A 17,919-nucleotide genomic window follows, 5' to 3' on the forward strand; every position below is an offset into this window, starting at 1 on the left:
GCCAATGAAAAATATTTTCAAATACAATTGCTTTGTGACTCTGAAGGAATTTCTGACTTTTATTGTATCACTTATCCTCTTCTGTATGTTAATATGGGCTTTCTTAAAGGGGTCTAAATAAGGGTTGTCTCTCCAGCGACTCCAGCACAGATGGCATAACACCATGCCCAGCAGACAGCAGGGTCTCCCAGAGACAGAGGAGGAAGACGGGAAAGAGTAATTATAAAGACGAACATGAAAGAGAATCTAAATATAAATGAGGGCTTGGAAAAAATCGAAACAGGAAAGGTTGATCGGAGCCAAAAGTGAGGGGGATACAGGAGAGATGAAAAGGGACAAAATTCAGAGACTGTACTTCACCGTTCTCGGAGCAAAGGGGGAGACAGAAAATAGAACGCCACACCAGGAGAGACCGAAGAGTGGAACAGTGGGCCGGAGCAGACAGCTCCAGGCAGATACCATGTTACAGAGAGAAATGCTGGTAGAAATAAGGAGGAGGAAAAAAGCAGGTGTATTTGAAGGGTCCTGCCGCGTTGGTGGATTTGAAGGGCACATCATGTGTCTCGTTTCATCTGCCTCTAAATCTGAAGCAACATCTTCCCTGTCTCGCTTGTCGTCTCGGCGTGCCTATTTCTCTCCGTAGGAGCACTTCAGAAATATAGAAAACTTAAAGAACTAAACAAAACAGATTTCTTCATTTCAGTTCCTCAAAAGGAAGAGCACTGCACTCAGGGACAAACAATTCTAACACACTTCAAAATGTTTGTAAATTAAAGCCATGTCTAATATACAGACCAACTGGGTTTGAAAGTTCAGATCCACACTTTATTTGTTACATGAATGATTGGAGCACCTTTGGAAGCTGGAGGGGATTTACTGACTTAACCCAGGTTTTCCAGTTGAAAGAAAGTCACCCCGCTCACTCTACCACCGACTATCCCATATGCCCCATTTCACCACACAGGTAGGAGTTCCTTCCTCCAGCAGCACAGACTAGAGTCGCCTGTTATCTCCAGATGGTCGGGGAAGGAGAGTTCAGAGACAAGATTCCCTCGGGCAAGAACTTCACCACCAAGCACATTGTTTTTATATTTCAGCCATTTATCTCGAATGCCGTTTTTCACTGCGACCTCCAGTGAGTGAGCAGGTACTTAGTTCGATGTCTTGCTCAAGGACACTTCAATATGAGAGGAACTTACTGTAGAGAAGCAAAATGTGACCTGCTTTTGGTACCTCTGCTCTGAGCACTAAACCCTCCACCAAGCAAGATGTCTAACACACCAAATATTTGTCCACAACTTGTATTTTTACATTGCACAAACTTATTCATGGACTTCCCTTGTGCACATTTGTATGCACATGCTCATGCACCATCTGTGCTCGTAAACCGTGGCGCCCAATATATGCACGCACGCATCATTGCTGTTACATTTATAACCCCCAGTGCAGCTTGTACAGAGCAGATTCCTATTCCCATCGTTAGATACAGCCTATAGAAAATAAAAGGGAGCATGCTATCTCATTTCTCCTTTCCTCTGTACACATCTCCTTTGCTCTTCTACCAAAATGGATAACACTGTCGAGAGAGAGCACTCTAGTAAAGCAGCGGTAATGAGATGTGGATGGCAGCATGCGGAGGGCCAGGTCTCGGCACTCTGCTCTGTGGCATGTGAGAGGCTGCGGGGAAACTAATGCACACGCAACCTTAAAGTATGGTTACACCGATAGGGCTAGGATATCTGCTGATGGATGAGGAGGGTTAAAGAGTACCCCCTGTCATATTCTCTGTCTGTCTCTAAGTACATGTTTGTGCATGGTGAACAAATAGAGGGTTCTGTCTGACTGATTGACAGTTATATATGAAAGGGTTTGTATGGCTAAATAAAGCCACAGGCATGGTGAGAAAAAACAAGACATATTAGCTGATTTATGATCAAAAAGCCTCACGGCCATATGAGATGAAGGATTGGCAAAACATGAAAAAATATAGAAAGCAAACTAGAGCTCTTCCTAAAAAGCCTGTCAATTTGAGGTAGTAAGAGGGAGCGCATGATTAGTTAAGATTTACAGCGAGGCGAGGACAGTATTTTGTTTCAAGGAATCAGTCATGAGACATGTATCAGGAATTACGAGTGAGAAATTGAGTTATGCTATCCCTGTCTTAGTGCTAATAAGGGCATATAGTCCCAGACTCAAAACAGGGCTCTGTTGGGCTTAAGTAAATGTAGTATGAGAAGTGTTTTTTCCAGCCCTAAAAGCCCATGATAAACTCTTCAAAGCAGATCCACATCAGCAGAAACACAGCAGACAAAGCTATTAACTGACTTTCACGCAACTGATAACTGATATAACGAAAGACTTTGCAGACAGGTCCTATTGCTCTGCCTTTGATTGCCTGCGTTTCTCTTTCTCCTCTATCGAAAATTAGAGGAGGATTTAGATGGCTCTGTTGTTATTTCTGTAGCACAATGGATCACTCCCTGTAATGTAACCAAACCCTTTTCCTTTCTTTTAACGGGCTCCTCCCTCCCTATAACATCCATCCCTCTGTTCTCTTGCTTTCTTTCCCTCTCTCTCTCTCTCTCTCTCTCACACACACACACACACACACCCTTTCCCTCCATTTATAAAGAATTAGAGTATAAATGGTGCCTATGGCAGGAGCAGATACGGGCACAGATCCTCTCAAAGGACTCTATTGACTGGTATTTACTTAAGGCCAGGGACATTACTCGCTGCTAAATCTACCTCAATCTGCCCTACTCGGCTTCTCTGGGTTCTGTATGTACTAGTCTGAACGTAACACCGACACCTGCCCACTCTTAGATCACAGCCACAGCCGAAGTGTGTGTGTGTGTGTGTGCTTGTGCATATATTTTTGAAATGCATCCTTGCGTGTCTGTGTACCGATCAGCTGTCTGTGAGATCGCTGACATTAGGCATGTAAAGGCCCTGCCTATCTGTGGTGTAACAGCACAACAGTGAAATGAGAGTGGGGTACCTTCGGTCTGCATAGCACAGCAGCACTGAAGCCAACTAAATATCAAAAGAAATACAGAATTTACTGCAGGTATTTGCGGTATGTTGTCAGCTATTTGAGAGTTTCTTTTAAGAGAAACAGAAATGAGAAGGTCTGTTTTTAGAGAAAATTAGATACAATGCACAACAGCCACTTAGTGCGCACATATATTATGTTCTATTATGTATTTTCTCTCTCAACATGATCATCAAATAACAAAAATTGATCTGTGTGCTATAATTGCTCTCATGAGTGAGAGGAGGTACCAGGCTGGGGCCCGAGTTAGGCGTTTTACCATAATTTTCTCATTTATGATGCACATCTATTACCTATCATTAAAGATGAACGCATAGCAAGCTGTGAACGGTGGTAAATATCAAAGTCACATGGAAAGAAACGGACTGACTAAAGGCCGAATTTCAGCAAACGACTCAGTGGATTGATCAGCTGGGGCACAGACAGAAATAGAGCCTTTAGAGGATCCTCTCATCAAAGCAGCCTCCTGCCAGCTACCCCCCAGCCATAAGCTCAAATAAAAGTCATACACACGGACAAGCCAACATGCAAGTACAGGCATACACACAAATCCTCTTTCAGAAATCAATAATTCAGCTAAAGAGAAGCACATGCTACGCCCCGCTGCACTAATCAATAGAGAGCCAAATGTTATTGTTTCATCTCATTCTCTGACTTTCACATTCTAATCTGGGCTGAGTAGCACATACCGGACAGCGTCAGAGAGCTCCATTAAATTATAATGTCATATGCACGTATACGAGTGGGGTAAAGGGACCCCATTTTCAGAGGGCGCCTCAAATTGTTCCACCCTGCCATTATGACAATGCTTAGCTCCTTTCTTTAACAATAAAGTCCCCAGTCATAACCAGGCGCAGATGATCCATAAATTTTCTATGCATAGAATCTCAAATATGTCATAAAATGGAGGCCAGAGAAGGAGAATAGCAATACTTTGGTACTGTATGGCTGACACCCCCCTCCCCACACACACAAATCTCTTGGGAGAATGAGGCTTTAGTTTGAGAACGCATTGACGAAGATGAACAGAAATACCTGTGTGATTTCACACCAATGGCCAAGCACATGTGGACAAAACAAAAGGCCAAAAGGACCACAATGTGATTTTGTCGGCTGTGTGTAGCGAACCTGCCAGCCAAGGCCCCTCTCCCCTCTCTGTAATCGAGCTATCAATGATCATTAATGAGAGCGTGAGATAGCTCTCGACAGCCCTCCCGGCCACATTGCCCAACACTCTCCCTGCCTCTTTCCACGCCTTCCTCTCTCCTACTGACCCCGTCTGTACTCTATCATATCAGCGTACAAGGCCACAGGCTACACTAAGTAACCATGAAAATGAATAAGAATGTTGGCTGCTGATTTATAAACGGAAATGTATGCACTTCCTGCCCCACTGCATTCCCACCGTGGGTCTCGTTTGCATGACACAGGACCCTAGCAGATCGCTCAAGGATACATCAATCGCTGACGGTGGCAAGATCCGATCTGCGCTGACCTTGGGAGTGAACTGCAGCATAGGCAAAGGAGGCAGGGGGCCCTGTTGCAATAGAGCCCGGGTGGCAGTAAGCGAGAGGAGGGAGGAAAAGGGGAAAAGAAAAGTGGGAGGGAAGGAGGACGGGGAATGGAGGGGCATACCCTGATTGTGAGGCCCCCAAGATGAGTAACTCTGAGATATGAGAAGGGGGAGGGAGAGAGGGGGCGATGGAGGGAGAAGAGGAGGGGGTTTGGAGGGAGAGGGAAGCCATATGGCAGCAGCACAAATGTATTAAACTATAAATCAGGGAGGGCTTGTGGACTGCCAGGTGGGGCTGCAGGCAGATCCTCCCAGCTGGAAGTGCAATGATTCACAATACTGCTCCACATGGAAAAGCATCTGAACATCACTGCTATTTTGCTTTATCAATTGAATAAATACATTCATTGCTTCAACAGTTTTTTTTCTGCCTTGTTTCCTGTGATAAGAGGGGGGGCTTCCCACATTTTAGCATTTAAAGTACACAGCCGCTGCCATTCATAAAGCAGTAGCAACAAATATCTTACTAATACCTTTCATTTGGGAAGAGAAAGTTTGTTTTGGTTTTTTTTTTCACCCAGATTGAATCAGACGTAAAGACCTGAGCTGAATAGAATAAAACAACAGTTAGAAAAGTTTATGCTATTTGATGCTTTTTGGGTCAGTACTCAAAAATTGACTTAAGTGTGAGTCCCTGTCCTATTTATTCATCTCTGCAAGTAATGAGGGATTTTTAAATTGTGGTAGAAAAACAAATGGAGTAATCCCCATAAGGCTTCCATTTTAATCCCTTGATGATGTCTGGGTAGTGAGCCCAGCCAGTGTCCTGGCAGCCATCAGGGCCCAGACCGGCGCTTCAATCCCACAGGCACTGATGCATACTACAGCTAGAGCAAACACGGGCGACCTCATGCCTGCTCTATGTCAGAACCACACCGATCATAATTACAGAGAACAAGGATTCATCCCTCCATTGTCCTCTTTGTTGAGCACAACAACAAGGCATTTGTGCTGTTTAGTCAATTAGCAACTTCATAATTAAATGTTATTTTGTTTGTTTGTTTTTTGCCCCTTTGGAAAAGTGGCACTGAAGCATTTAAACAATGACCTGCTTTCAGTTAGCAAATTCTTCATTACTAAATTAAATTTGGGTTTTGTCATTTGTTTCATCTCTGACAACACAAAAAGCCGTTTGTCAGTTAATTTGATTAAAAAAAAAAAAAAAACCCTGATGCAATCTACACTACATGTTATTCAGGATTTTACACACGATGAGTCACATAAAAAGCTCATCAGTGAGGCACGGAGGGTGGTTACTGGACAGTTCCCAGTAACTGTCTGGTAGGCTAGACTAACAGTAGCCTTGAGCCTCCACCCTTGATCCCTGATCCCTTATCCCTGAGCCATCACTCAGAGAGACAGACACACACACACACACACACACACACACAGAGACTAAACTCCAATGAGGTACCTGCCATCTGAAAACATCACAACGAAGGCCAGCTATCCATCAACTCCCACCTCCACTCAGGGATGAGGAGGATGAGGAGAAGTGGTGAGGGGGTGGCAGGGGCGGTGAGAGGGAGTAAGGCAGGGAGGGAGGGAGGGAGGGAGATAGAACAGTAGTGTACGAGCAGAAGAGTGGACCTGAGGAATACGAGAAGAGCAGAGGAGCGGCGTACCTTGGTCTGGAGATAGTGGGGGTAGTAGTAGGTGTACTGAGGGTACATTGGCTGCTGCTCCAATCGCTTGCCCATGTAGCTGGAATCCTTAGCACTGAGGCAGGGAATGGTGACACGGGGTGGAAGCTGCCAAGTAGCTAGCAATGGGATAGAGGCAGTGGGGAGGGGGGGGATTGTGTGATTCCTGTCTTCACTGTCAGCACTGCTGTGTTGCTAGCCAGTCCTCCAGAGAGAAGGCAGGGTCTATGTGCGGGACAGCGGTTGGGAGAAGGTCTACCTCTGACGGAGAAGCTCCTGATGAATGGTGCCTCGGCAGTACGGAGGCTCAGTATCGGGCGGATGCTCACTCAGTCTCTCGCTGCTGGATGAATGGAAATATTTCCACAAGTGCTAGAACCAAGAGCAGTGTGACTGTCAGCAGCTGGTATCTGATAGTAACGCGTGATAAGGGTGAGGTAGAGGAGAAAGAGGAAAGAGAAGACGTGAGGAGGTGCAGGTGGCAGTAGCTCTGGCAGTCCTGTAAATGTTGGAAAATGGGAGAGGAAGAGGAGAGGAGGAGGAAAGGGATGGCAAGGAAAACGGGAGAGGACGTATAGGTTCACTTCTCTATTTAAGCTGTTTCACTCCAGTCTTTCGTCTGTGCTTTAATCTGCCTCCCTCTCAAACACACTGTGGATCTGACTCTCACTGCCCCCCTCTCTCACTCTCTTTCCCTCTCTTACATACACACACTCTCTCTCCTCTGTAGTCTGATCCGACGGTGGCTGCGTGCTGTCCTGTTTGACAGAGGGGAGATATCCTCAGCACCGGTTGCCGACAGATGCACTTTGTGCACGGAGCACAATCACAACACGAGAGACAAGCAGAGGCACAGAGAGCAATCTCAGTCTGTAGCGGTCGAGCTAGCGGAAGAGCAGATCTCACACTGGAAATTATCCTTGTTTCTGAATGATGTGGCACACACGTATATTAAAAAAATCCACCGGTTGGTTATTCAATCCACTGGATTCCGGCTAGAAGACGAGTGGAAAAAAAAAAAAAAAAAAAAAAAAAACAAACACAGTGACTGTGTCCCAGGTGCCCAGTAAAGAAGGAGTCCCTTTTCTGCGATCCTCCCTCTTCCTGCTCTTGTAAAATGTGTTCCTTATTTCTTCCTTGGCTCTCCCACTCCTCTAAGCAGCTTGCCTCATTCTCTTTCCCTCTGTCAGACAGTTGCTTGCTCTCTTTCTCGCTCTCTCTCTCGCGTGCGCTTTCTCTATCACTGAGTCTCTCAGCCTCTCTCTCTCTCGCTCTCTCTCTCTCTCTCTCTCTCCTTCACACTCACAGGGCGGTAAAGGGGGCTCGTCCGAGGCTGCAAGCGGAGCCGACTGCCTCCTCCTTCCCCTAGCCCAGCTGGTAGGAGGGTCTTGAGCAGCTCTGTGCACGAGAGGGATCCAGACACAGACCAGCGGGCTGCAGTGTTTCCACAACCTGGGAGAACGCAGGGAAGAGGAGAAGAGGAGTAGACACAAGACGGCGATGGCAGAAGCACAAGCAATCGATTCCCCCTACTGGCTGCACGTGGAGCTACCACCTGGAACACACCGTGTCCTCAAAATAAGACTTTCGCTCTAAAAAGCTGTCTGGTTCAACAGCAACCACCTTCCATGAGCAACTTTATAGAACCTGTCATGTGTATATATCCGCACACACACATATAGACATTGATTAGTCATGCTGAAGATATGTAGTTTTGTGAACTCTCATCTCAAGTCATCAGGTTTTAATAAACAGGATGTGCATTCAATCTTCAACCACAATTACAACACTATTAATACTACATGTAAAGGATATAAACAACAGAGTATTAACAGAGTGTGATGGAAAAAAAGCAATGGGGGCTCTAATCACGTCTGACTGACGGTGACCATGACCAAAAACCTTAAGAGTTTTTACTCGATTACAAAAAAGAAAAACCCCCCACAGCTGCTCTTTCACTTCTGTAAACAAGATGAAACACGGGGATGCAAAAAAACATCGCACTCAGAAAGTCCCACACACACAAACTTACAATACTGGATAGGGACTGAGCAAAAGTTCTCAAAGACATCTCAGTGGCGCTGAGGACACGAGTTCAGGAGCCTCGTTTTTCACTCAATTTGCAAATCAGCTTGGATTTCATTTAATTTACCTGCCCTGTCTCCTGCAGGAAACTGCAGCCAAAAACATCACAAAGTTACTAGACTGAAAACAATTATATTTTGGCAATTTTCACATGTGAAAATAGACCCGTGGCTTAGATAAATTTTAGTTTTGTGTTTCATCAGCTACACTTGAGAACATGAGGCCGATGTCTCCTCCTGAAACAATAATAGCCTAATTACATATCTCAACAACAACGATCAATTTAAGTGAGTTGATCCGTGGAAAATGCACATTTTTTACCACAGAGACAAAATATATATCACAAGGAGTGCTGCACTGACTATTCAATTAACTGATTAATCGATCATACGGAAATTAATGGATGACGGACGCATTATTTATAAAACTTAAGAGTATGTTTTAACAATCCAGCTGCACCATGGAGTGAAAATATAACATACCTTTTATGAGCATTATGGGTCTGAGAAGGTGCTACTTATGTGGACAGAGCTAATCAATATTAGCAGAAGAATCCCAAGGACCAAAACAAAGCCCAAAAAGAACAGGGAGCCTTTTACTGACAGAGAGGAAAATATAATTATCAGACAGGGGCCTTTGATCTATGGGAGAGAGACATGGATGATATCTATCGTGGGTTACTAGATTAACAGCCTCAGGACGAACGAGACACACAAACCCTCAGCATCTGGTGAAAGGCTAAAAGAAGAAGAGAAAAAGAAGATAACAAAGACATTAAGACGGACAAAGGCCATTGGTGATAGTAACAGAGGAGGATACACAGAGACAAAATACGGTGGATGGAACCTGAAAGAAGCATAACAGCAAGAAAGATTCATGTCTTCATATAACTGTATTTCCACTGGTCCACATAAGGCCATCTCTGTATCACATTGATAAGGCTCGACACATCTGGATTTTCATTTAAATTGCCCAAACACAGCAGCAGATGTAGTTGACTTCACCCAGATTTGTCCACATGTACCCAAAAGTCCCTGCTGCAAATTATTCCTCTATCAATATAAATTGAGGACAAATATGAAAAAAAAAAAAAAAGAAAACAGGCAGATGAGCTGCTAATTATGCATGAGAGTTCATCAAAGTAATTAAAAAAGCAATGCATGTTTAAACAGTGTGTTTGCACAATACTGTGTTAATCATTATCCCCCAGAGTTTTCAATTATTGATTTATTTATTTTTTTTAACTTCTGATTTTGCACAAAACAGAGCTGCAAGGATTAATCGATTGGCCTATTCAACTGACCAAACACTATTTTGATTTAATCATTTTAGTAATTTTTCAGGACTCACAAACTCTTTCATAATATTTATTCAAATTAGTCGACTCAGAGTGGAAATACAGAAGAGTTCCATTAGACAGACACTGGTCAGCTAAACCATTCATATTCATTGAGCCAGCCATTAAGAATTAAGAGTTGAGAGTTCAGACTTGACTCTTGAAACTATAGAACATGACCTGCAGCCAACTTAAGAAACTAACTTGAGAATTGGCTGACGTGAACTTTCACTCTTTAACCACAATCATGGTTAATGGTCGAAATGTTAGTTCATTACAGCAATTCCACATTCGGTGATTGGGGAGCAGTGATGTGCAATGTATGTAAATACTTGTCTACATTGTCTTCCTCTGTGGAACCAGACCTTGAAGAGAAGTGCGCCGTGGTAATAATGGAGCTGCTCTAGTCTGAATCAGCCAGACTGACGTCATAGATGAGCGATATGTAGCCAGCTATTTCACGGAAAGAGAAAGCGTGCGTGAGCTTCTCTCTGTTCTGCCATTTTAAAGGACAACACCTGCGCACTCGCTTTTTCACCCAAGTATTTCATACTTTGTACAGTATGGTGCCAAGCATAGCAAGTCCTGCACTGTTGCAAATTGCATTGAGTTAAGTGTTCTGGTCAGTGAGCGTAAACTGATCTGATTTAGTGGCTGATTTATCACAATAAAGCTAAAACGGAGCCTCTGTGCCATTTTGAATTTATCATTTGCTAATATTTCTGCTGTCAGGTTTGTTAGAGCCGAAGCCATCTGCTGCTCCTCTGTTCGGAGGTCTGATGTTCGTTGATTCACTTTCTACATTCAAAGCACGAGTGAGTCATTCAAGGTACTTAAAAGGGGAAAAGGGAAAAAAAAAAAAAAAAAAAAAAAAAACGAAAGAGGAAGACAGCTGAGAGTGTATCATGCCCCTGAAGGTGTTAAGTACTTACAATTCCCTTTCAGAATACAAGTCTAGATAGAAAACGTCACCATGATCACAGAGAACCTATTTTCAAGTTCAAAAGACACTGTTAGCACAGTTTGTATTCAGTTTTTATTTAACCAAGTCGGTCCAAGTCTTCCTTACTATAACAAGCTTTATGCCATCAGTGTTCATGGAGATATTACACAATGAAAGGAGCTGCCCTTTAGTTCATTGACTGCTGAGACAAAAACATTTATTCTGTTTTTGTCTTCAATCTCTATTTAAAAATGAAGAAATAATGAGATAAGAAACAAAATAGTTAAAAATGAAATACAGTACACAAAAAGGTGAAACAGAACTATGAGCCGTCATCTCAGTCTAAAATCAGGAAAGAGCAACATAATGTTCCCGTCCAAACAGAGTTCCAAGAACATCCACAACGGTCTCACCCTGCTGCTAGATCTCTCCCTGAGGGCGACTACTGTACTTCCTCAAGCTGCTGCATTGGAGGTGCTTTGCAAGAGGCTTTGTTTTCTGCGGTTTGTTGGACAGTCCTGCCGTGGGCGTTTCCCAGAAATGACCAGATGCGTGGAATTTGAGGGAAGGCTGGCGCGGTGCCAGGGGAGGGGTGGTGGGAGAGGACGAGGGCTGGAAGAATAGAGGAAGGGAGGGAAGTGGATTTAGGGAACAGCAGGGCCTGGTATTCCTGGAAAAAAAAAAAAAAAAAAGCCTTTTGGCTGTGGCACTACTGGGAGATACCCGAGCAGCAGAAGATCATCTTACATGTTTAATGGAGACCTACTGATGTAGCTCGACTAACCAGCCTCCCTGTGGCATTTTGTTCATCATAAAGTGAAAGCTGAACTGTCTTGCCTGTCTCAACGTGACGTGGCTGATGTAACACGGACACTGTAATCTATCAAACATCTTAGACTATGCCTGGGTTAATACGGCAGAGATCATGTGATTATATTTTACAATAAGGACTGAATGCTGATAATCACTTCACATTGGAACAGACTGACGAACAGATGCTGCTTTCATTCTGGTGTTTGTCATGCCACGGAAGATCACTTGTGACTCAGTAGTGACGACGAAGTTTGTATGAAAGTTTTCAGCTGTAAAAATAAAGTCATGTTTTTCTCCCATTAAAGCAAAATCTAATTCTACAAGAACCTATTGAGTTGGATTGATGTCAAATTCAAGATCTACTGTAGAAGCAAAAAAAAAAAAAAAGAAATAAAATACATCAATAACTGCAAATAAGTCTGTTCAAGAGGAAAAAGAAAACCAGAGATTTTGGCAGTTTCACTAAAACTGAAAGGAAAAGCAGTTCAAACAACAGAAAGGAAAACAGAGTGGATAACTTCTATTGCATTCCTGTTCTACAGTGCAGAATGAGTTTCGATTTGTCCTCATATTGTTTCCTTTAGCTCATTCCTACATCCTGATAACTTATTTGATTAAAGGTTTAACAACATCTGAAATCCATGAGCCAGTCAAGTCACTAGTTATTCTCATATCGTCACAATGACAAATGTTCAAAAAGGCAGTCTTGACTTTAAATGATAATATCAGTCTCCTATCAGCTCAAAGTAGATTTTTATCATTATATCTGTAACACGACCGACATCCATTCAAGCCTACTTCCTACAATTCAAAAAGTCGATCAGATGTATGGAAATGTAAGTGCACACACACACACATACACACACACAATGTGAAAACAGCCACCTTCTGCTGTATATACACGCTTACAAGACAATGTGTGTAAGTTCAGCGCATGTTTGACACATACAGCTTCTTAATACAATCCTATCAGTGCACTAAGGGATGACAGCCTGAGGTAATTCAACATGTTCCCCTTCTGAGAGTATCATTTTACACAGTGCAAAGAGCGCAGTGATGTAGTCAAGATATCTATTCTTATTTCTTAATGTATGACGGTCTCATCACCTGACTTTGGCTTCTGGCTCATACTTTCACAGTAACTGGCTCCGGACCACCAGCCCTGCACTGAGACATTTGATAAACACCAGGCAGATCTCCAGTGAGTCATTAGTTTCTATCACAACACAGAAGAGAGCAATGCAGGGCTAATGGGGAGGAAATATGAGACCAGACATGCATGAGTAAAAATGACTCACAGCACCTCTTACTACACCCAACAAGGGGCAGGCAATGGACCTAAAAGAGTTAATTGCGTAGAGTTACCAGACGTCTGTTCCAAATGTGAAATGTGTAAACAACCAACCAGCTCATTTCCTGATTGAAGTGATTCTGAGAGAGAAGAGACGTATGTGTTTTCGTGAACACTGGCTGACGTACTGTAAGCAGGTTTTTGGGGTTTTTTTTTTTGTTTGTTTGTTTGCTTGTGCTATGTTTTATCTATGTAAAAAGGAAAAAAAAACTCAGAGAAATTCGCAGCAGGGCCAAGCAGCAGCAGAGGTGGAAACACCGGAGTGGAGGTCAGAGATCAGGCTTCAAGCGACCTCATGACTACCCTGATATATAAGAGGCAACAGAAAGTTGGCTGTGTCCTTCTGTGAACCAGCTAGACTCCCATTGCCAGAGACAGAATAAATGAGGAAAAGATGATGCCAAGAAAATCTCTTATTATTAAGGAATTAAGTGCTACACAGCCCGAGACTTTGAGTTTAAACAATACATATTTTCCACATGCTAAGCCAAAACATTAAATATCTATATTGTTCAAAGAAGTCAGACATCATAGGAAAAGACGGAGCACACAGATGTGGGAAGAGGAAAATAAAAGCTTCATCACAACACTCTGAGTCTATCATGTGTATTTTGTTTTATTGACAGTTGCTTTACCCTGAACAGATCCAAGTACAAAGTCATTCATCCATGTCTGTTTTCTGCCTTACAAAATAAGACGATCTGTGATTGGAAGGTTTACAAACATACCACTGAAATAATCCAAGCTCTAAACTCCATAAACAAGAAAATGGGTGTAGGTGTAGTTGTAGTAGTTGTTTTACATCAAGTGTTACATCTTCTGTGTGTGTGTGTGTGTGTGTGTGTGTGTGTGTGTGTGTGTGTGTGTGTGTGTGTGTGCACGCACGTGCGTGTGTGTTTACTGGCATTCATGGGCAAGCATGTAAGAGGCACACAGACTGAAAGAGTAAAGTAATAAAAGAAAGGTGCTAAAGGTTGTGCCTACAGCAGATAGAGAGCGGAGACTGAGAAAAGAGTTATGGCTACCAGGAAAAGATCCGTAAAGGCCTATGAAGCTCTATGCTGCCTGCAATTGAGCAGGATGAGGTGGGAGGACAGCAGCAATGTTTTAAAGCATTGCTGAGCCATCCTGGAATGAAGTGAAATGACCACATGTCACACAGAGATGAGAAGTGAAAGGGAGGGGACAGGCAGAGTAAGAAACAGTGCAGAGAGTAAGGAGAGAGAGAAAACAGAGTGTGTCGTTCTAAGAGGAATATTTCAGGGTGGTAAATGGAGCAGAACTCCATTCCAGCTCCTCTCTTAACCTCCCCCGGTGCCTCATCCTCTGCATGCAAAGCATGAAGCCCACGAGACAAAGAAAACAGAGAGCGGGAGCCGAGGAGACGAGCTCTGGGACAAATAACACTGAATTAAAAGACACAACATTTTGTACATGCATTTGTTTAAAATAGGAAAAAATAAACACAGCCGGAGCAGAAAAAGTGGCGAAGAGCTCTCCGCTTCTTCATTTCCATTTTGACCTGGTTTTGATCTGAACAATGGGAAAGTGAAGGTTGGCGACCCTGACCACATATCAGATATTAGATTAGATTCTGCTGCATTATAACTCCTCCCTGTAATTTAACTGAGAAGAAACAACAATCAAGTTCATTATATCTACATGACCACGCTTGATGTGAATGGTGGTAAACATGACATCTCAGTCTCTCTGTGGAGCTTTCTATCATGTTTCAGCTCATTAATTTGTTTCTTCCGACAACATAATTTCACTGTTTTGGTTCGCTCTTCCTGTTCTCATAGTCTAGTCTCAGCTGCAGCGTGTAGCTCTTTTCAAAGCCCACAGCACCAAACGGCAGACAAAGTCGGCAACTAGCTGTTGGACACAGTGGAGTACTCAGCACCTACGGATCAAAACATTTCCTCCAGGAATTGGTGAATAACAAAAGAAGAATTTAAACTGGCCAGAAAAAATATTCCAAATTCTAATACTACTCCATATCCACTATATATATATATATATATATATATATATATATATATATCTTCGCCAACAAAGGCTTGAAGGGAAAATAATGTATTGTGTGCAACAAAATGATGACTTCAAGTGATTTAGGATTCCAGTTTAGAATCCAGCAGGTTAGTGTGCCTAGACAAGACAAGACAGCGTGACAGGGCAAGTATCAAATACCACAGCTGACAGTGATGGCCCGAGAGATGTCAAATGTAGCTAAACACCAAATCAAGTTTTTGTTCGTTTATGAAACAGGAATTCTTCTAATCGCCAGGAGTGAAATTAGGTCATAGGAGCCTGACGTCGGCACAATTAATGAGCAAAATAGTGTATTCTCTCAAGTAAGCCCAAAATGCCTGTATAAGCTAACGCTGCAATTTCAGTAAGTGTAATGCAGTCTTTTTATGCATCTTTGGCATGCTTTACATACATTATAGTGCAATTCCAAATTGGTGGCATCTCTCTGACGTTCACTTCATTCTTTGGAGCGTTATCACGGGATTTGCATCGCTTAATACTGCCAGATGGCACTGAGGTACTAGAAAGTGTATACTAGATGATTAAGAACATTTAAATTACGGTGCAGCTCTACTGGGTAACATTTAGGTATCGGTGAGCAAAAGACTTCCAGGACGATGTGCTCAGTGACTGGCTCCTTGGCGGCTCCTCTATAATTAGTAATACTGAAGTCATCAAAGTGCAACAAATAACTGGAGTGAAGCAGCTCCAGCAAACCTTCCACCTCTCACACAACCCAGACTGACTGCTGGGGGGCGGATAGAGGGATGGTTATTATACATATTGTGTTCCTTTTGCACATTTTTTTTGTTTGCTATCAGGAGGGAAGATAGAAGGAATGCAGCAATATGAAATAACACTTTGAGAACAGCTAACAAACTGTTACACTTGTCAGTGCTGAAGGTCAGATACTTTGTGGTCCTTGTCCTATTAAACTGCACTATTTTATAGCTGTAACAAAGTGTGCAATAACTTGTGCTTTTACTTTATGTCTGTCTCTGTAGAAGGCTTGACAGAGCCGACAGAGATGTGAACAATCAAGCTCTTTCCTCAAACAAGACTTGTTCAAGCACAACGTTCCTGCTGCCAAAACAACACAGAGTGGAACTTTCAAAAACAGCAATGCTGTAAAATAAATCTAAAACACGCCAGCAGCTTAACTCAACAGCAAAACAAGATAAAGCAACAGAATCATAGAATCAGCCATTCTTCCCTTTTATTCCCCATTTACAGCCTATTTTAAATCTATAGTCAGTGACAAAATAGTGGTGTATATTTTAAAGGCAGGAATGCTTTTTGTTCATTTTCTAAGGGACGTGTCACAGTAATGTCATTTTTTTCATTGTATTACATATCAATATTACTGTGGACCGTAAATAAAGATGGCTGCAGCCTCGATCACATCACCAAGAGATTTTGAGTGGCATTACTTCGTCCTCGCCATCTTGCTATCCCAGGCAAATCTAAAAATGTGCAAAGAGGAGGAGTGCCACCGGACCGGGCCTTGGGTGCATACTGGTTTGTGGTGAGCATATGTTGACCGACCTGTCACCCAAAGCAACACTCTATAACATGTACGGTACGTGGTGGACAGTTGTGAAATGGAAGATTGAGTGGAATAGATAAAGATGCTACCTTGAGGCAAAAAGCAGCACACACACACAAACACAATCCAGTAAAGTAACATCATGACATCCAGAACAACTTGTGACCCCTCTACCTGTGCAATTGTGACAGACAGACTTTAAAAACACCTCTCAGTGAAATACAATCTAACAGCAGCACACACTGCACCCTTTAAAGGGATTATAGTGCTGAACTGACACCCCTGACCATACCAGGCTAAATAAAGTTAGGCTTTATTACAAAGGCTATATTGCTGTTTTGATTGATTGCATTGTACCAGTCTTTGTGTTGTCAGATACTTCTATAACAATACGTTTTATCATACAGTACCAACATGTCTTTGTGTTGTTCATTGTTTTACCACCTTGTAAACAGGTGCCTTTTATTATTGATATAAACATCTCCTTTTATACCGACCTGTTATTTATGGATTAGCTGACTCAGCCTGACATAGGCAGACGGACCACCTACGTTCTCATGGAGTTTAAAATTGCGTTCATATAGAAAGATAATTATTATATAAAGCAGTTGTGGTGGCACCAAGGCCCCCTGCCATGTCAGGAAAAACCCAGCCTACAGGCTGAGCAACTGTAATAACAGAAATTGAAAGGTGTGTTCTGGCACTGATAAAATAAAGATGATTCATTGGATAAAGACTGATCGGGATTTTGTTGAACTCACACGAAAACTGGATTTTCAAATTGACACAACCTCTTAAACAAGGGGAGTCAAGCAATGCGACTCACTCACGCATTTCATGATGTTTTTAATAAAGCCGTCCCAGGGTTATAGCGTATCACATGCAGTTGTGTTCAATTAACTGGGAGAATTTCTAAGGCTGAATTTTGGGTTGAGGAATTAATGCACGGTCCTCACTTGCATGTAAATTCGTAAAAAGTATTACTGTGTGAAATTGTGTCGGGGCGTGTGTGTGTGTGTGTGTGTGTGCAGCCATGGGCCTCAAGGCTTCTTTAAGAATGATAGGGCCTCTCCTCCTTTCCCATACGGTTCAAGTTCAGCCATCGCTCATGCCCATATTGCATGATTGCACTGAAGGACCAGTATAATCAGGCATAATGCTTTACAGATGTTATGGGTGTTTTTAAAGCCAATACTACAGCCCAAGGCATCCATATATGAAAACCCATCTGTGCATGGATATCAATGTGTGTGTGTTTCTGTAGGTGTAACTGAAAACCCAGGCATGATCGGAGTGAAACGTTAGGAATTAAGGTCACATCTCCAGCTCAGGATGTGTGATTTATGTTCCCCAACTCCACCCTGTCATTGAGTAATCACCTGAACAGAGCGCAACAGGTGCAAACTGATTTGCTGAACAGCGATTTCACAGATGAGACGCTTTGAATTTTGCCATTTAAACAGCCAAGAAACAGCACTAAGCCAGCCATGACACGTAAATATGACAGTCCTCGTGATCTGAACGAGAGAAGACACCCATTTAA

General features: G+C 42.7%; 1 protein-coding gene across 6 annotated transcripts in view; it reads right to left on the reverse strand.

The window, feature by feature from the left end:
* The window catches only part of LOC115050597 (RNA-binding motif, single-stranded-interacting protein 3), a 238,561-nt gene that overhangs the window by 158,234 nt on the left and 62,408 nt on the right, over positions 1-17,919 (reverse strand). Inside the window, exon 2 of one of the 6 annotated variants that reach the window (XM_029513490.1) lies at positions 6,254-6,643. The exons of 3 other annotated variants lie outside the window; for them this stretch is intronic. In XM_029513490.1, coding sequence (XP_029369350.1) covers positions 6,254-6,328 — 75 coding nt within the window. In that variant the 5' untranslated portion in view covers positions 6,329-6,643. Of the gene's footprint in view, positions 1-6,253; positions 7,518-17,919 lie in introns of those variants that run through there. 2 more of the 6 variants (XM_029513491.1, XM_029513489.1) reach the window with 2 other exon arrangements.

Source organism: Echeneis naucrates, chromosome 11, assembly GCF_900963305.1.
Source record: "Echeneis naucrates chromosome 11, fEcheNa1.1, whole genome shotgun sequence".
Lineage (NCBI taxonomy): Eukaryota > Metazoa > Chordata > Actinopteri > Carangiformes > Echeneidae > Echeneis > Echeneis naucrates.